At 34.9% G+C, this 20,521-nt stretch overlaps 1 protein-coding gene across 8 annotated transcripts in view; it reads right to left on the bottom strand.

Moving 5' to 3' along the window:
- Positions 1-20,521, bottom strand: part of PMS1 (PMS1 homolog 1, mismatch repair system component) — a 109,047-nt gene that overhangs the window by 9,939 nt on the left and 78,587 nt on the right. For all 8 annotated transcript variants that reach the window (XM_055345339.1, XM_055345337.1, XM_055345338.1 and 5 more), the window contains 5 exons: positions 19,422-19,538; positions 11,709-11,831; positions 11,005-11,148; positions 9,944-10,833; positions 1,104-1,583 (listed from right to left, as the gene is read on the bottom strand). In XM_055345339.1, the coding sequence (XP_055201314.1) occupies positions 1,104-1,583; positions 9,944-10,833; positions 11,005-11,148; positions 11,709-11,831; positions 19,422-19,538 (1,754 nt within the window). The remainder of the gene's footprint in view (positions 1-1,103; positions 1,584-9,943; positions 10,834-11,004; positions 11,149-11,708; positions 11,832-19,421; positions 19,539-20,521) is intronic.

The raw sequence follows: 20,521 nt of genomic DNA, 5'->3' as shown, positions 1-20,521 counted from the left end.
AATGGAAAGGTTGATAGAGAATTTTAAGGTATCAGAGCAGATTGTCAGCGGCTGAACGCAGTGATAAGTACCTTTCGATGTGATGAAACATGAAGCACATAGCACAACCTATTAAACAGTCTTACCAGAGAGTAGAATCTAAATCTATTCAACCATCCTGAGCTAACTTCTGTTTACATATGGGAGAGGAAAAAACAAGTTGATCACCACCATGAAGTAGCAAAGGGATAAACGGAGACAGTAGAATATTCTAATGAATAAGTGACTTAGTATCAACAAGTTAATGGTGTGGTATTTAGAAGAGATTTAAGAGACAGACGAAATTTAATACTTGGACCTTGTTTTAGATATAAATTAAACTTAGTAATTTAAAAACTGTAACAAAGACATTTTGAGACAATGAGGAACACTTCCAAGGAATTAATCTTGTGAAAAATAGGAAAAAGTCATTGTGGTTAGGCAAGTTATTTTTAAGAGAAAGAAAGTGAAAGATATTTGGGTGGCAACTGTCTAAAAGACTAGGAAAGAGGGACACTTGGGTGGCTCAGCGATTGAGCATCTGCCTTTGACTCAGGGCGTGACCCCGGGGTCCTGGGAATGGAATCTTGGGTTGGGCTCCCTGCAGGGAGCCTGCTTCTCCTTCTGCCTGTGTCTCTGCCTCTGTGTGTCTCTCATTAATATATAATAATATACATATATATATTTGAAAGGACAAGTAGACAAATGTGGCAAAATCTTGATAACTGTTCATAAAGGCTCTCACTATATAATTAATTCTATTTTGGTATGTGTCTGAAATGTTAACAAGTGTACAATGAGAGAGTCATGGTAACCTAACTTCAAAGTTATCCTAGAGACAAGTCACTAAATTACAGGAGAACTGAGATTGGTGGTTATTAACTGCAGAAGTAAACTATCTAGAATATTCTACAGTTATTTAAAAACAATTCCATTAAAGATTAGAAAATCAAGTTTTAAAAATATTCTTTGATAAACTTTTCCCTATCGGAAGACACTTCCAACTTTTTACTGTCAGTTTCTACCTAGTATTAATTGATAAATGCTTTGAGAGCTGAAAAAAGAATTCTACTATTTCACCATACCTCTCTGTTAATATAATTGGCTTTTCCAGGGGCTGTGCAGGAAGTTTATGATTCTCAATAAGTCTTTTAAATAGCAGGGCTTCTTCCACTCTGTAAGGATTTAATAACATCACCTCTGTTTTGGATGTAATTAGCCACGCATCAGGAAACTTGAGATTGTGGACCAAGCAAAGTTCTTCCTTATCTTCTAAGTCAATTTTATGTTTTTTAAATTTTTTTTTTAAGTTTTCCATAGAAAAAGGGATTTGAACTACTTTAATGTTTTGAGTTTTTTTTTCAATATGGGATTGAAAGAGCTCATCAAGTTTTGGCTGATTAGACAATGAAGTTTTCAACTTGTGCTTCTGTGCCAAATTCCATGCACTGGTGGGCTTTATCTTTTTTCTGCCATCTTTTAATGATATTTGTGACTCCTGTTCAATGGCTCTCTTGATTTGCCTATTGTATCGTTCCAAATCTTTAGTAGCCTTTTCTTCATATCTATGAATAAAGAAAAAATAGAACTCATGAGGTCATAATCTGAAATATATTAGCCATCTGAAGTAAATTTTATGAAAAATAAAGAGCTGGTATTCCAAGTCTGATGATGAAGGAACTCGTAGTGGATTAACCCTCCCATACATAACTAGAATAACTCCAAACAAAATACAAAAATCAGCTATTGAAAATGAGCACTGAAGAGTAACCAAAAAACAGGTAGATATGGGAATGGATTGAACATTCAAAAAAAAGAGATCCATATTTATATAGCTTTTACCCAGAGGGCAGTCCCCAGCATTAAAGGGAGTGCCAGGAACTCAACCAATAAGCTTTACTCTTTTTAAAAAAAAGTTTGTAATTTTTATTATTTTTATATCACCTAGTATTACATTATGTAAGTTGCACTCTTATTAGCTTCAATCACCAGAACAGAGTTCCTTGTTTCCAAAACAACTGAAAATTGAAGGAGAAAATCCCATACATGGAAGCCTAGAGGAAAACAACTGCTAGAACGTTAAATGAGCTAAACAGAGATTTTAGTGACTGCCTACTGCAGAGCAAATGGAATTTGGGGCTTGAATTCTATATAATCAGATGGTTTAGTAAACACTTTGGGCTTTAAATTAAAACTGGAGAAGAGCTACATCTTAGGGTAAGGAAAAAAACTATGTCCTAGAACTAAAGTAACTGCCCTGAGATTAAGCGCAAAATTTAAACAGTCTCTCTCTAAGAGAGTATAAAACAGCCTCCACAAACTCAATGTTATCTGTCAGTAACTTCAATATTTGGCAGAACAAACACCAACACTTTTTAGAAGAAGACAGCAGAATCTAGAATTTCTTCAACATATCACCCACAATGTCCACTATATGATGTTATCATTCAAGCAATAAAATAGGAAAATGTGAGTCATGGCCAAGAGAAAAAGGGGTCAGTGAAAACACACCTCAACATAACTCAGATGTTGGAATTTGAAAAAAAAATTCTTAAATAGGTTTTTATAAATATTTAAGCCCTTAAAGGAGAACATGATCATAATGAGAGAATAGAAGAGGATCCTAAACAGAGAAAGGAAATTATAAAGAGGAACTAAATGGAAATGGGAATTCTAGAACTAAAAAATACATTATCTGAAATGGAAAATTCCCTGGGTAGGCTTAACAGCAGATCAGAGATGGCAAAGGAAAGGGTCAACAGACTTGAATAAAGAGCAGAAATTATCCAATCTGAAAAAAATAGAGAAAAATCATGATTAAAAAAACCCCTCAGTGGCCTATGGCACAAGCAACCTAACATAAATGTAATTGGAGTCCCAGATAGAAAAATATAAAGATGAAGAGAAAAAAAAGGACATTTGAAAAATATTATGGCTGATAATTAGGCAATTTGAAAACATGAATCATTTTATAGATCCAAGAAGGTCAGTAAACTTCAAGCAGGATAAATACAAAGAAATCCACAGCCTGGGGGATCCCTGGGTGGCGCAGCGGTTTGGCGCCTGCCTTTGGCCCAGGGCGTGATCCTGGAGACCCGGGATCGAGTCCCACGTCGGGCTTCCGGTGCATGGAGCCTGCTTCTCCCTCTGCCTGTGTCTCTGCCTCTCTCTCTCTCTGTGACTATCATAAATAAATAAAAAATTAAAAAAAAAAAAAAAGAAATCCACAGCCTGGTATATTAGATTCAAACTGCTTAGAACCAAAGATAGACAAAATCCTTGAAAGCAGTGAAAGGAACAAAAAAAGGAACTACAAAAAAAGAATACCACAAATGATGGATATAACTTTTCATCAGAAGTAATGTAGAGTAAATAACATCTTTCAAGTGCCAACAGAATCCAGAATTCAATGATAACAAAGAAAAATGTCTTTCAAAAATGAAGATGACATAGACATTTTTGGATAAAAGAAAGCTTAGAATCTGTTGCCAGCATAATTGCACTATTAAAGAGTTGACACCGGATAGAAACTGATCTATAGGAAAAAGGGATGAGCACCAAAAATGCTAACTATGTAGGTAAATAGAAAAAATGGATCTTAAAAATTTTTTTCATTTCTTTGAAAGATAACTTTAAATTTTTTAAAAATAGCATTTTAACCATATGATTTCACTCATGTGGAATTTAGGAAATAAAACTGACAAACATAGGGGAGGATAAAAAAGAGAGGAGACAAACCATAAGAGACTCTTAACCAAAGAAAACAAACTGAGGGCTGCTGGAGGGGTGGTGGGCGGTGGGATGTGCTAAATGGGTGATGGGTATTAAGGAGGGCACTTGCTATGACGAGCACTGGGTGTTATATGTAAGTGACGAATTACTAAGATATAACTAATATTATACTATGTTAACTAAGTGGAATTTAAATAAACAACAAAAATAAAGAAAGCATTTTTAGGTGAGTTTTATATTGTATATAGATACAAAATATATGACATCAATTGCACAAAGGACAGGGGTAGTAAGTGGGATTATTCTTGCAAAGTTCTTATATTCTCTGTACCTGGAACCCTAATAGGGTTAATCTAGTTAACTCTTAAGTAGATTATGATATATATGATGTATAATATATTCCCCAAAGCAAAAAATTATGCAAAGCCAATAGAAGAATTAAAACTAAACATGAAATTATATTCTTTTAACCCTAAAGAAGGCTGCCTGTCTCCCACAAAAAGGAGGAACAGAGGAACAAAACAAAGATGAAACAAGTAAGAAAATGGTAGACCTAAACACATCAGTTATTACATTACATGGACTAAATGTTCCAACTAAGCGGCAGAGATTGTCAGACTGAATTTAAAAAATAAAATCCAGCTATGTGTGTCTACAAGTTATACTTTAGTCACAAATACTAGTTTGGAAGTAAAAGAATAAAAAGATACACCATGCAAATCATAAGCATATAAAAGAATAGCTATAGTAATATAAGGTGAAATCAATTACCAATTTCAAAACGAAATTATACCACAGACAAAGAGGGAAAACTCAGAATGACCAAAGGGGCTAACAATAGGCAGGTATACCCATCACAAATGTGTACGTTATCTAATAACAAAGCTACAAGTTACATAAATCAAAATTTACAGATCTAAAGTAGAAATGAATCCAGAATCATAGTCGAGACTTTAATAGTCTTCTCTCAGTAACTGACAGAACTAGACCAAAAAATAAAGAACAGCAAAGCTATAGAAGATTTTAGGAATACTATCAACCACCTTTATTAAATTGACATTTTAGAACACTATTTAGCAGTTGCAGAATTCAGATTCCTTTTAGGTGTTATACACTTGGAACACTCGTGAAGATAGATCCTACCCTGTGCTTAATTCTCAGTAAATTTCAAAAGATTGGAATTTGACAGTTATTTTCCCTGTCAAATGACAGAATTAATTAGATGTCAGTAAGATATTTAGAAATACCCCAAGTATTTAGAAACCAAACAACACAGCTTTATTAATAATAGCCCCAAACTGTAAACCACCCAACTGGAAACTGAATAAACCTTGCTTTATTTATACAATTGAATATTATGTATCAATTCCAAAGAATGAACTATACAGAGATATAGGTATCAGAGATACTCAACAAACATGGATGGGAATCACAAAATATTTTGTTTAGGCGAAGTTAGACATAAAAGAGTACACGTTGTATGATTTTATATATATGAAGTTTAAGCACCAGCAAAACCACAGTAGTGTGGTGAAGTCAAAACAGTGGCTGTGTACAGAAGTTGGCTGGTAGGTAGCGTAAGGGAGCTTTCTGGGGTGAGAAAGTATTCTGTACTTCGGGGACAATGGTTATATGAGTGTGCACATATAAAAATCTACTGAACTATATATATAGTTAAGATCTGTGTATTTTACGATGCTACATTTTACCCAATTTTATTTTAAAAGATTTTATGTTCAAAATATTATTTTAAAAGATTTTATTTATTCATGAGAGACAGAGAGAGAGAGAGAGAGAGAGAGAGAGAGAGGCAGAGATACAGGCAGAGGGAGAAGCAGGCTCCCTGTAGGGAGCTGGATGCAGGACTCGATTCCAGGACCCTGGATCATGCCCTGGGCTGAAGGCAGGTGCTAAACCACTGAGCCACCCAGGGATCCCCTAAAACAATTTTTAAATGAAGTTTTAAATTTGAGACTGGAGAATTAATGTCACTTCTAATCTTAAGTAACTCTTAAGAAACTGGCTAAATTCTATTATAGGTAATATACACAGAACAATAGGGAGAAATTTAGATAGCTATGTGTTAGGAAATAAAAATTGTATTCTTGGGAAAACTGTAGTAAATGTTAAAATTGAGACTAAGAAACATGAGACCAGAGCATGTTGTGCAGTCCGTACTCGGTACATGTTTGCTAAATAATGTTAGCTAGATAATAATGTAAGAAAGACCTTGTTTCACTGTAAATAAGATGAAAAATGCCTCTCTGGTTACTTACCAGGCTATATTCATAATTTTATACATTATTTTCTCCCGTTTCTACTTAGAATCTGAAGTTCTGGGATCCCTGGGTGGCGCAGCGGTTTAGCACCTGCCTTTGGCCCAGGGCACGATCCTGGAGACCCGGGATCGAATCCCACGTTGGGCTCCCGGTGCATGGAGCCTGCTTCTCCCTCTGCCTGTGTCTCTGCCTCTCTCTCTCTCTCTGTGTGTGACTATCATAAATAAATAAAAATAAAAAAAAAAAGAATCTGAAGTTCTGGATTAGCTACATAAAACACACAATCTTCAATAGTTTACTTTCAGTAGGTACTATAAGTAAGTATTTTTAGCTCTTGGACATTCCAATTCAAGATTTTTCCCTTATGGTGAAAATGAGTTCGAGATAAAGGTCACCATTTGTAATTAATTATAATGTGTAAATTTTCACATATGGTACTAATCTTGTGATTTACTCAAGAAGTCAATTTATTAGTTCCTTGGGAAACAGAAAAAGCTATGTCCAAAGGAATATTAAGTAAATGTTAAGTAAAAACAGCTATCTTTCACTTTACTGTCATTAAGAGATTCAGTAACCTGAATGGAAAACATTAATTCTGATTTGACCAGTAATCAATTAAAATGTGTTTGTGTTAAAAAAAAAAAAAGTTTTTGTGACTAAAGAGTAAATGTAATCATAAAGTTTATTTACCATTTTCAATATCCCAATTACAATATTATTCTTACTTATTTTAAGTAGAATAAGTATTTGTTCATAGCTACTACAAATGAAAAGTTTTAATTAACATCAATTGGCTGAAACCCCAGTAGCCAGGGCACATGGCCTAAATCTGGTTTCTAATCTACTACTAAAGGAGAAGAAAACCAAAGGAAAATATCCAGAAAAGAAGAACAAAAAAATAAGTACCCCTTACTCCAAAGACTGCCCTAAGCTCTCGGCAGAAAAACTCTGATCCTAGGGCTTATTCAAACTCTTTGTTACGGTTTATAGAACCTTACAGAACCTGGCCTGCCTTCCCTCAGCTTACTTTCCTATATATACTCACTCATATTCTGTTCCTGTCATAGAGGGCATCTTTTTTTTCCCTCAATTACACTATTTTCCTTCTGGCTGCTTTATCTAGAAAATTCCCTACACCATACTGATTAATTCCTACTCAGGTAATCATTTCCTGTCTCACATGAGATTAAGCCCAACTGCTAAATGTTTTTATAACTCCTTAGATTTATTTTAAAACTCCTTTTCTATGATTACTATGTGTTTGTGTCTTCCTCACACATTGCATCATTGATGAGTAGAGAAAGTTTATTTATCACTGTGTCTGAAGTGATTGAGTACATAGGGCCTCGTATACAGAATGCCCTTAATAAATATTTCCCAACTGAATACAGGAAGGAAGGAAAAGAGGGAGGGATGGAGGGAAGAAAGAAGGAAGGAAGGAAAAGTAAAGGAGAAAGGGAAGGGTCGGGAAGAAGAGAAGGAAAGAAATACTAAAAAAAAAAAAAAAGAAAAGAAAAGGAGAAGGGAAGGGAAAAGAGGAGCAGAAGGGGAAGAAACAGGAAGAACAGGAAAAAAAGTGAAGGGGGGATGGATGCAAAGACTAATTATCCATAGAAGAGGAGTCTACTCTGATATCCCTTAGCACTCCCTATAGAATTTAGGGTCATGGAAAGAATTCCAACATAAATATTACAGGAAAGCGGTAGTGTGACTGTTGGGTGTAGTATCATTTTTTTTGCTCTACTTTCTCAGAAGATTCTAACACAACATTTTGGGACATACAGTAAGCCTTTTGATTCCAAAATACCTATATTTTCTTCTATTTCTGGCCTCCAAATCAAATTGAATCTTGACTAAGCGAGGAGAAAATGTCAATCACAACAGAGGAATTTTCTTTTCACAGGTTAAAAACTCTAAGATGAACAATGTGCCAGTCATTTTTCTTATATCATAACATGCAGCATCTTATTTAATCCTCACAATATATTATTTAATCCTTTCTTACATCATAACACACAATATCTTATTTAATTCTCAATCCTAGGAAATATTATCCACACAGTTTTACAAAAAGCTAGCAGAAAAGGAAACTGGAGTTAAAACCCCAGTACAGTTTCAGAGGTCTGCTCTTGACCAACACTGTCTCTTTTGTCTACCTTATGGCAAGAAGATAGAGAAAATTTTGGATTCCAGAATATTGACTGATGATAAACAAATTTTTAGATGAGGCCTATTGACCCTAATCCATACTTTGACACCTTGGGGCCTACAAGAAGAAACAATGCTGACACTCCCCAAAAGTCAACTATAACAATATCTGCTGTTGTGAAGCCGTAAGGGAACAGCCATCTGAAGCTGTTACACTGACCCTACCTTCCACGAGAGGGAAACAGCAATGCCTTTTCCCCTCCTTTTCATATATTACTCAATTCATCATCTTTTTGGTACTGACCAATTTAACTCCTGTGGACTTGCTGTACTAAAAGTTAAATGCACTGATCTTTAAAATGCATATGTCATTTAGATAAAACTAAAGATAATCACAATGTCTGAACCTTATTTGCAACCTGATTCAAATAAACTTTAAAACATCTGATATTTACAAAGTAATTCGAAATTCAAACACTGAATATCTGATATTAAAGAATTCTTGTTTTAAAAATTATGACAATTGTATTACAGCTATATTTAAATTAACAGTATCTTTGCCTTGCATAATAAAATATTTATGAAATTGATATTATCCTAGGATGTGCTTCAGAATAATAATGGTAAAAAGGGGAAGTAAAGTCCCTGGAGGTATGGATAAAACACAACTGACCATAAGATGATGGTTTGTGAAACAGGGTGAAGGGTTCATTGTACTGTTTTGTCTACTTTTGTGTATGCCTGAAAAAAGAAAAATCACAACCATCCCCACCAAGGAATAAAAGAAGGAAAAAGGTAAAGAGATAAGCTAATTTATGAAGGTTTTGTCTGTTGTTGTTAATAGTGGTCATTATTAAATTGATAGTGTCTTTATAAGACTGAATAAGCTAATGAAAAGGTTAAAAAAATCGGCCAAGTATTCATGTTTGTCATCAAATATAAACTGTGAATAAATTACATTTAATTTTTTTCCATATGTTTAACATATATTGAGATGCCCTACATAATAATATGTGATTGGAAGTATAATTCCACCTTCTCATTTTCTGATGGGCTAGATTACTCAAGACATAGTATTTTGTATTTATAATAAGTGCCCTAAGTCAACTATAAACATTCATCATACTATTTTATAATATTTATTTAGATCATCTAAAGATGGCAAGTAATGTGTAGTTAATCAAAGGCAGATCAAACCACCTATTTATCTACCAGAAAAATCCCACCATAGTTTATAAATTGCTAACAAATAAAATATTTTAGAAGGAAGTCTTCAGTTTATACTGAATAGGGACAGTACTGACTCCACTAAACCGAATCTGTAAAAATAATGTAACCTTCATATTGTGTTATGTATCTTGGAGACCAATTTAATAAAAGGGATATCAAGATATTTCTTAAAACTACCAGTGTTATAATTGTTCTAATACATAAGCTTAAAAAAGAGAAAGTCCTGTCATAGAAAGATTCTTTAATATAAAAAATAGAAGAAAATAGTATTTTTAAATTAAGAATAATGGAAAACCTTTCACTTCAAATTTTAATAATAAGAAAGTAGTTAAGGCTTGTACCAAAAACAAAAAACAAAAGACTAAAAACTTCTAAATATAAAAAAGTGATGCCAAAAAAGGTACTCTAGCCAAACCAAAAGGCATTTTCCATTCTGCTTTTCCATAAATAAGAAGTTTAAATTTTTTTTAACCCAGTGAGTCATATAGAATGGAAATACCTCAGCATCAGGTCACATGCAAGCTCTGGAAACTTACTTCAGTTTTTCCTCTTCACTCAATGTCTTCCACAGTTCTTCAATTTGTACTGTTGCATCCTCCAAACTGGTCTTAGAATTTTCTGTGAGAAACTGAGCACGATGATCTTGAACAAAAAGGGCGCTTGCTGACATGGGTTTCTTGACTACTCGACTGCTGATTAAATCATATGCTGTGAGCTGTCCAGATTTGTTATCTACCACATTTGATTTTTTGCTACAGGAACTTTCACTGAGATTCTTTAGTTCAGGACTTGGATAAGCATTATTATTTTGTTTACACGCTGAACTTTCTTGAGGCACTAAAATTTTCACAGGTTCAATGTTTTCTCCCATTGAATTTTTAAGTGTATTTCCCTTGCTCCAGTCATCTGCAGAGATTTCCAAAGGTTTCTCAGGAACTGCTCCTTCCTCATTTTTCCTATTCTCATCTCTATTGCTTTTATTGCCATTTTCTGATTGTGTATGCTTAACAGAAACTACAAAACAAGTTTCACTACATTCCTTTTGGGCATCCTCACATGATAAATTATTCATTGGGATCTCTTGAAATATACTTCTAGTGTTCTTATCTATGTTAGAATTTTCACTATTAAAATGATCATCACAATGGTCACCAACATTTATCTGATTATTTAAACAATAATTAGTGTTTTTCCCAGATTTATCATTACACACATCATTTTGGAAAGGAATGGCTGAAGTATCAACATTTGGATAATTATTTCCAGATGATTCCATCTTATTAAAAAGCACATCTGTTTCTGTTGTATTACTAACAACCATGTCAGCTGAGGAAACATCTGTTTTATTATTTTCATAAGAATTTGTACTAGGTAGTGATCCATAACAAGTCGTCATCAGATTTTCAAGAGCAATTAAAACAGCTTCCTAAAAATATAAATTAACAAATGTTAGGAAAAATTGTTAAAAGAATAAACAGGCAAGATTTAAAATAATGTTAAAAAATATGTATAAAGCAGCAACTCTCCCATGTGAATATGGTTAGGACTATGTAAGTCTGTAAATAACATAAATAAAAAAAATTATCTAAAAATTTACCTTATTCTGTATTAACACTTGACTTTTATCTGGTGTTATATTTACATCCACATCAGCTGTAGGAACATCAATTTTCAGAAAGAAAATGGGATACAAACGACTGGTTTCCTTTAGGCACTTCAGATTGTAATAATGTCGGATTAGCTAGAAATATATATTAATAAAGAAAAGATAAAAATACCGTGTAAATAAAGATAGTATTGCCATCCTTAAATATAACCAAAAAAGTATAGTCAGTTGAGAAACTGAGTGGATTTAACAGCCTACTAGGAAAAGCAGTATCTAAATGGTAATACTCATTCAGAGGCCATGAAATTACATGAAGCACAAGCATTCATTAAGAAAAATAAATATCCAGTGCAACTGGCTTCATGGTTAAAAGATCATAGTATCATGACTGTTTTCAAAGTCCAAGGTTCAAACCCAAACTCTGTTACTTTCTGGATATAATGGGCTAATTAATTAATTCACTAACATTTCAGTTTCTTCACTATAAATAGGATAATAATTCATCACAGAATTGTTGTCAAGTCCTAGTAAGACACCTAGTACACTGGTTAGTAAATATTACGATATCTGTTTATCTCCTTCTCTTTATTTTAGAGCAAATCCTTGGAAGTAGCCCTTATAACAAGTTGACAAATGACAGAGTTTTTATTTCTGATCCAAATAGTACTTTTTTTTTCTTCCCTAAAACAGATTACCTTTAATATGTCTTTTTGATGTACTGGCCGATTGTTTATAAAGATAAAACTCCTTTCTGGGGTTGAAAGACTCGTTGTAGAGTGGTCTACATCATGCTTTGGAAGAAATCCACTTAGATAAATCTGCAATTATAATAAATAGTTACAGAACTAATATACATTGTCAACAATGAAGGTTGTTCCAGGGGTCTGGCTGTATACAATACAAAAGGTATAAAAAAATAAAATTGCTTTTCATCTTTAGGTCTCAAGAGTCATATACTTGCAGATAACCATGTCTTGAACATTAACCTTAACTAAAATACTGAAGCATATTACATTGGTGTTCTTGGCCTCTAAGTCAACAACTCTACAACTCTATTTAAAAAAATAAATAAATAAAATAAAGATTTTTGTAATATATATTTATTCATGAAAGATGCAGATTGAGAGAGAGGCACAGACACAGGCAGAGGGAGAAGCAGGCTCCATGCAGAGAGCCTGACGTGGGACTCGACCCCGGGTCTCCAGGATCACGCCCTGGGCTGAAGGCGGCGCTAAACCACTGAGCCACCCAGGCTGCCCTACAACTTTATTTTAAGGGAAAAAAATGGCATTCATAAAGCTTCATGAATGGACAGATGTCTTACTGTCATAGGACATAAAGCATAAATAAATACTGTTCTACGTTCAACCCTATCTTCTTCTTTCTTAAAATTTCTTTCATCATTTAAAGCTTCTTCATATTGTAACTTTCTTTTAGCTGTTCGTCCTTTCCTTTTTAGCCACCTTTTCCTGTAAAGAAGTGGCTGTTTCTATCTTGTGGAGCTAATCTGACTGGGTTTTCATTTCTCAATTAAAAAATCTTTTATTCTTTGACACTGATTGCAGTACTTTATTTTCATTTTTGTTTAGAGAACTTTCCTACAATAAACCAATTTTTATGCTCTTTCTCTATTTTACAAATGTATGAAAAGAAAGGAGAAAATGATTAAGTATCCTAGAAAAAATACCACAGAAAAGAGAGAGACTGAGATAGAAGCCAAGAAAAATGCTCCTACTTTTTACCTTTAAAGGTAATATAGAGAGTTGTTAATAATACGGGACAGAGACAAATCGGTTTAAATCCTAGCTCTACTCTACTAACTATATGATCTTAGTTATTTAAAATACAAGCCTATATTCTTATCTGAAACAGCTAGATACAGATGTATTTATATTAACCTGTTAAGAAACACTAATAGTAAAATTTCAGCTCAGGCTTAGGAAAGTGAGTGTCAGCGAAGATGCTATTTTTAGGTAAAGCAGAAACCATGAGGCTCTTTATCAACACAGTGGGTAGGCTGCCATCTGTGTCTATAGCTAGCCCAACCCCTGGAAGTAAGTGTTTAAGGAGCTACACTACCAATTTTAGAACACTAAGTGCATTACAGTCATAGTGCCAAACTGTGCCAATTTAAAAAATAAATTAATGAAGCTGGATAATTCATTACAAAATACTACTTAACTATAAAAACTTCACAGTATTTAGAAATGGTTATATAATTTACCAGGTAACATGAGACCCTTCTTAAAGCACCTGCTGAGCATCAGGAAGCACCTGTTTAGTCTCTGAAAGACTTACTGGGTTTGTGGACTTAAAATTGCCCCAAATAGGTAAGAATGAAAAATAAAATGAAGCAAAGATTGGTAATTTGCTAGTGTTTTCCTTTTACGCCATCTTAGTTGTCCACTGAATAATTATTACCATTTCCAAATACTGAGCTTTAAAAATGGCTAAGAACAAAGTGTATTTAAGTTATATGGAAAAGTAAAATCAAAGAGCAAAGTCTTATACAATGCACTAAAAATGAAAATCAGAGTAGTTATGGAAAGAGAATGTCTGTTAGAGACCAAATCAGTGCAACCAAATAAAATATTCGACCATACAAAATTCTGTACCTAAGTGTTCCTCAACCTAGGAAGCAAAACAAAAATGAAGGCAATACTTCTCCCCTGACTTCTATGCAACAATGGACCTCTTCCCTCCTTCCCTCATCTCCAACCCTCCATAATCTGGTTTCTACTACCTGCAATAGCCAACTCCAACAGACACACAGTCTTCTCTTATTTGACACTCTGCAGACCCAGGCACCAATGACAATTCTCTCATCTGGGAAGCATCACCCTGTTCCTGCCTTCTCTTTTGGTCTTTCCGCTTCCTCCCTGACACTTCTTCTCTAGTACAGTTTGCTGATTTCTCTCCTTTGCTTACCACCTATAAATGATGATGGCCCCGAGTTCCTGCATCAGAGCCTTTTTTTCTTGGTCTCTACTGTCCAAGTAATTTCATTCACATCTATACACGTATACCAGTGATACTAAGATACAGATGTACAGCCTCTATTTCTTTCACCCCTATTTTTAACTAGCTGTCACAAAAATCTTATCATTCTCATCACAGTCAAAATTTGATAAAATACTTGACACCACTGCTGCCCTGCTGTACAACTGGCTCCTCCTATATCCTTTGGCATAATAATGAGTCCTGCTACCTACCCAATCTGTCAAACCCACCACCTCTCCTCTCCTCTGATTTCTACTGAAGTAAACCTGACTGGTCTAACAGTTTCCTATTTCAGTTAATCTCAAGAACACGAGGTTATGTTTCTAAAGCAATAATGTAAGTACTGCTCAGGACAGTGGAATAAGGTCATGCAGAAAGTCATTCTCCCCCATCCCAACTGCAAATACATAACAGCAACAGAAAAAAAAATCATTTTTTACAAAAATCTCAAAAGAGTGAACCATTTAAAAGTAAGACAACGTAGGAGCGCCTGGGTGGCTCAGTTGGTTAAGCATCTCCCTTCGGCTCAGGGTCCTGGGATCAAGATCCACAAGGGCTCCTGCTCAGCAGGCGGCCTGCTTTCCCCTCTCCTCCTCCCCCAATGCTTATACTCTCTTGCTAATAAATAAAATCTTTTTTTAAAAAAAGTAGAACAAAATAAAGATGTTATGGATGCAAAACATGAGAGTGATGACTGAAATCAAAAGCTCTATGTGCTCTAGGATCACAAACTAGCTATGTCAGAAAAAATTTTTTTGCAAGTATGTGTGGTGATGGATGTACTAGACTTATTGTGATGATCATTTTATAATATATACATATAACAAATCATTTTGTTGCACCCCTGAAATTAATAATAATGTCATATATCAATTATATCTCAAAAAAAGAAATAATCTGTGTCAGTTGGAAATTGGATTCTAATGTTGAAATAGGGACAGAGAACACATACAAGGCAAGACATTAAAACCAGTCTTTCCATATGAAATGGGCTGCTGAGACAGTCCTTTTCCTCCCTCTCAAATTGCTTAAAAATACTGTGACCGCTGTTTATGAAACTGCTTGCAAGGGTCACAACAAAAAGTATGGATAACTCCAAAACCAAGAATAAAGCTAAGCCAAGTCAGCTAGGAAAAGGGGTCTCTAAAATCTTGGCAGGACAAAAGGCATGAACTACTAATATTAGCACCTGGTTTGGAGTTGAGGCCGGGAGGGTGGTGGCATCTGCCAAACCACAGGGAGGAAGAATGTGGAGTGGGTAAAAACAAAATAACAAAAACAAAAAAACCTGCATGCACGATGATTGTGCAAATTAAAGTTTCAAAGCATATAAAACAGCAGAGAATGAGAGAATATTCTTCCAGGAAAGTAGAAATGATAGAGTAATATGAAAAGAACTCTGAAATTAGTACGTGTACTGTGCTTTCAAAAGAGTAAAGAAAAATTACATCCATTATTTAAAAAACCAGATGAAAAAAAAATCAAGACTAGTAGCTATAAACAAGTTTAGAAGAGAATAGGAAAATGAATAAATTCTGAATCTTGGAAATACATAGTTTTGGGAATAAAAATCAGGCAGCATCGAGGAATTCACCCAGAACTTAGCATGACATAATGCAGAGAAAAAAATATTAAGAAAAGATAGATGTCAAAAAACAAAACAAAACAAAAAACAAACATGAAAAAATAAAATCTGAGGTGCTTCCCTAAGCTAACAAAGCCACACTGGGGAACTCCTAATAAATGCCAACACAGCAGTGGTTGAGCTGGGATCACTTTCCATAATTAAGAGATTCTCCAACATGAAGTGACTGTAGTAAAGGAACCCTCGACATTATGGGAAGAGATATATAAAGATTCTCTATATCCAAGGTTCCCAATGACCAATCCATTTGCCATCCCAATACAGTGGAGGGGTCTTGGTGGCCAAGTTTCAAAACTTAAAGTATGCAATGAGGACCGAAGTGTGGTGAGATGGGGCAACTATTAGCAGTTGGTAAACAACTTAGGATTGCTTTTGGCCAGGAATGAGAAGGGGTCAATGAAACTCTGGTATAGGACAACCCTCCTTGCAGGACCATAAAGCATGGAGTGATGATGGGGAGCTACTGGCAACATAAATACAACACCCATTTAGATACGCAGCACATAAACAGAAGAGGGATTTGGATAGATGATCACTCTCACTAGAGACACACTCAAAAGTTTATCATTCTAACAATCCATGAGACTGGAACTATTCAGCGACACATGCTTTCTAAATTCCTCCATTTCCCTGTGCAAGGATAACCGCATTAAGGTAGCAGCAAAAGTTTTGATATCTATGATAGATCACCATCAGCTCTCATACAATTCTATCTCAAGAGAAAATTGAAGAACCAATGGACAAGCATACATCTGGCAACACATGTCAATAAAGATCACAGAAAAAAATTCCCAATTGTGAAACTGACTAACAGGATAGTTCCAATCATACATGAAATCATCATCAAAATCTAAACTGGTGTTTTTCATACTTGAATGTGAATGTGGGGACCTTGTTAAAATGCAGATTCTCATTCCCTATGTCTAGGATAAGCCCTGAGATCCTTCATTTCTAACAAGCATGCAGGTTAATACCAACAATGTTGGTCTTCAGACCAAACTATGACACCTAGAATACCTGGAGCACAATACTGAGGATACCAAGTCTGGATCTCCTGTCACAAGCTTCCTGGGTTACCAGGGTAGGCCACAAGGTCCCACAAAGCCACAAGGAAGCTGGGGAAACTGACTATCCCAAGACAGCACCTTTATTATCCCAAGTCAGCCAGCATAACCAGTCTAAAGTGGCACTAGAGTATACTGAAACTACTGAACAACTATTAAAGGAGTTCTGAAGACAGAATCTATATCAGATCATGGCCATACTCCAGGTACTGTGGCGGGCAACTAAGGCTGGCCCGAACTGTTCCTCAGGCAGGAGAACATCAACTGATCACAAGCTTCCATACAAGACTAATAAAATGATAATAATAAAGAACTAAATATGGCAAGGAGAATAGAAGAACTATTGATCACAGAAAAGTGGTTTCAACAAATTATGAAAAAAGAAGAACAGAGAAACCAACCGTACAACAGAACAGAGAGCCTTCAGGCTTAAAGTGAGCAGACAAGCAAAATCAAACAGATTCTATTTTATAGATTCTATGAAGAAACTGAATAAGGATAATCTGTCACGAACCAATTACAATTAATCTAATTTTGTGCTAGGAAGAAAAAAAAAAGAGGAAGGAAAGGAATGGGGGATAGAAGGAAAGAGATGACATGGCATTTACTGAGAACTGGAGCAGTGAGCATGGGTGCCCTGTGCTAAGCCACCACCCCATGATGGCACTTGTGACTTCCCCAGACTCTGGGAACAGGACCAGGATCTTGATTAATTAATACTCAAGTGAAGCCTGACACTCAGTAAGTCCAGCCACAAACACTGAGGTCCCAATTAGACTTCCTATTCACAGAAAAAGATGGCATGGAGGAAAAAGACCTAAAAAGGAAAACCAAACCGACCTCCTAAGAAACAGATAATCTAAGGAACAAATAATTTAAAAATAGAAATAAAACTTAGTATCTCTAGAGAGATTCAAGATTTTGTATCCAAAAAACAATAGAAAGTTGTAAAAAAAAAAAAGCAGTAAAATTTAAAAATGCCCTTGGAGGAGTGCCTGGGTGGCTCAATCAGTTGGTTAAGCATCCAACTCTTATTTCAGCTTGGGTCATGATCTCAGGGTCATGGGATCATGCCTTGCATCAGGCTCTGCACAGGGCATGGAGCCTGTTAACAAAAAAAAAAAAAAAAAAAATGCTCTTGAAAATTAAACAAAAAGGTTTCCAAAAAATCCAGAAGGAATAAAAGAGTGTCAGATATCACCAAAAACTTACAGAAAAAAGAAAAGATGCAAAACTTGAGAAAAACAGTAAGAGAAAAATGATCAAAGTTATGACAGATGAAAATATATAACCCAGAGCTGAAAAGGTCTTTCAGATTCAAAAGGTCTCACAAGTACGCAGTATAATAAGCAAATGAATAATAAAAGACACACACCTAGAGACACTCTTGAAAAGCTGAGAAACAGAAATGAAACATCCTAAGAACGTTCCGGAAGAAAAATACATATCAGTTAGAAAGAAATAATTAGCATGCATTCATCTTCCCATCAGCAACAATGGATATATTCAAACAATATCTTCAAAGTTCTGAAAAATTATTTTCAGTATTTTCAATCTAGAATTCTAGATCTACCAGGCTGTCAACAAGAGAAAGTGCAAAATATCATTCTCGTACATAAAAGTCTACCACTCATGTCCTCTTTCTGTGGAAGTTAACTAAAAATATATATGAGAAACTGAGAATTAAAACTAAGAATGAGGGCATGAGATATATGAAATAGTGGAAACAACTAGTATTCCTATGAAAAAACATTCCAGGACTGGGAGCTGTGCAGAACACCTGACATGTAATAAGTCCAAATAAGAAATTAAGTTCTAAATCTAATGTTTAAAAAAAAAAAAAGGAACATTACATCACATACCTTCCTTAATGTCTGTTACCCAGTTACCCCCCGTTCCCTTACCCTCTTCCCCTTGAGAAAAAGAAAATGGAACAGAATGAATTACCAGCTGTAACTAGAGTAAGTAAAAGAGCTAGGTTTTACTGCTGACATGATGAAGAAAATGTATTCACTTAAAAAGGAAAAAACAAAAAACCCAAAACCTAGGGAACCCCAGAAAAAGCAAAAACTTTGTAAGATAGTCCATATATAAAGCAAATAAAAATATGACAAACTTTGCACAATTGACAGGAGAACAAGAAAGTAGATTCCATTTAATTGGAACAACAGAAATATTCTCATTTGTATGGCATGGACACATAATATGGTTTCTTAGGAAATGTAATCCTAGCACAATACTTAGCTTGCAATTAAAATTATTTGTAGTCATAGAATATACTCCATGTAAGTTTTCAACTTTTATAATCAATTTTCAAAAAGATGGAAGACTTAAAAATGGTTATAAAAGTTATTAAGCTTGATAACTTACAGTACAACTGACATTATCGAGAGAAGGAAGAGCAAGTAAAAGGGTAGGCATGCTCTTAACCTCATCTAGCATTATAGGAACTCAAGAAGCACTGTCTGAAGCTGAGAGATCAAGAAAAGGAAGCTGGAGAATATATTTAGAATGGGAGAGGGAAAACAAAGGTAAGAGAGTTCAACTCTTTATTTACATATTTTCTTTTTTAACTGTATACATATATTTAATTAAAATGTTATAAGAAAAACTTCTTGCCACCTCAACCCCACAAAAGAAAAATAGTTTGACAGTTTCATTGGTAAACCAGAATCACTACATAGCATTTTGTCGTGTACCTGTGAGTCTTCAGGGTGGTACTGAAACGGTTCCATGTTGCCCATCACGGCGGTCCCCAGAACAGCCCGGAGAGCCACCTGACGATCGGATACTCTAGTCTTCTGCCAGATAACTGCCTTGGGACAGAAAGATACAGGTAGCTTTTATCACACTTTAGATTTACTAAACTCAAGTACCTGTACAATTGATTTCTATATTTAGCATTCATCCCCAGCTTGTATTTTCAGTATCACTTAGAAGAGATGCACGGGCTATAAAGTCAGCCTCTGAGTTTTAGTGACTATCCATGTTAAAGTATAAAATTTATTTAACTCCCCCTAACCTCAGTTTTCTCCTCTCTACAAGATGACTAAGAATATTTATCTCCCAGAGTTGTTAAAAGATGAAAACATATGGTTTAGGCAAACAGAAAGGACAGTGCCCAATCCTAGACTTTATAGAGCATATCCTTCAGGGCATATTTAAATTAAATTGTTACTCTAAGTAAGGTATTACAATTTTTATTGAGGATGGACAACTAAGCTATACGATTTCTGTTAATAGTTGAACTGATATAAAAAGTTAGTAAAAAATACTAACTGAACCTCATATACATAAAGGTTGAATGAGCTTGGATTTCTTTCACTGGAAATATATAGTTAGGGTAGTTTAAGAGAATCATGGTAAAGAGAGACTGGACCAAAGTTTGTGAAGTGCACCATCAGGCATGATACACTGCAATTTGTTCAGGTAACAAGATGCAATTATAGTCAAATCTCTTGATAAACCATCAATATAGACATAATTTGTTCATTCAACAAATATTCACCTGGCACCTCCTAAATCCTGAGAAAAATGTGTAAAGGACCAGGAGAAAACATCAATATTCAAGGGATCTGCAGAAGAAGAAGAGACTGAAAAGGAGTGGCAGTCACAGAGGCAGTTAGAGCTATAGGATACTCTGGTGCACAGAACAAGAAAAACTTTTAAGAAAGTAGTCATATATGACTAATGTCAAGAGACCAAGGTATGAACAGCACTGTAGCCAGAGTAAGACTTAGCAATCAGAAGGATGTGAGCAGTTCTAGGCAAGGAGAGCAAACGAAGCCAAATTTTAATG

The sequence above is a fragment of the Nyctereutes procyonoides genome, unplaced genomic scaffold, assembly GCF_905146905.1.
Source record: "Nyctereutes procyonoides isolate TBG_1078 unplaced genomic scaffold, NYPRO_anot_genome, whole genome shotgun sequence".
NCBI classification, from domain to species: domain Eukaryota; kingdom Metazoa; phylum Chordata; class Mammalia; order Carnivora; family Canidae; genus Nyctereutes; species Nyctereutes procyonoides.
The sequence above is the reverse complement of the archived record's forward strand: the minus strand, read 5'-3'. Positions and strand labels throughout refer to the sequence as shown.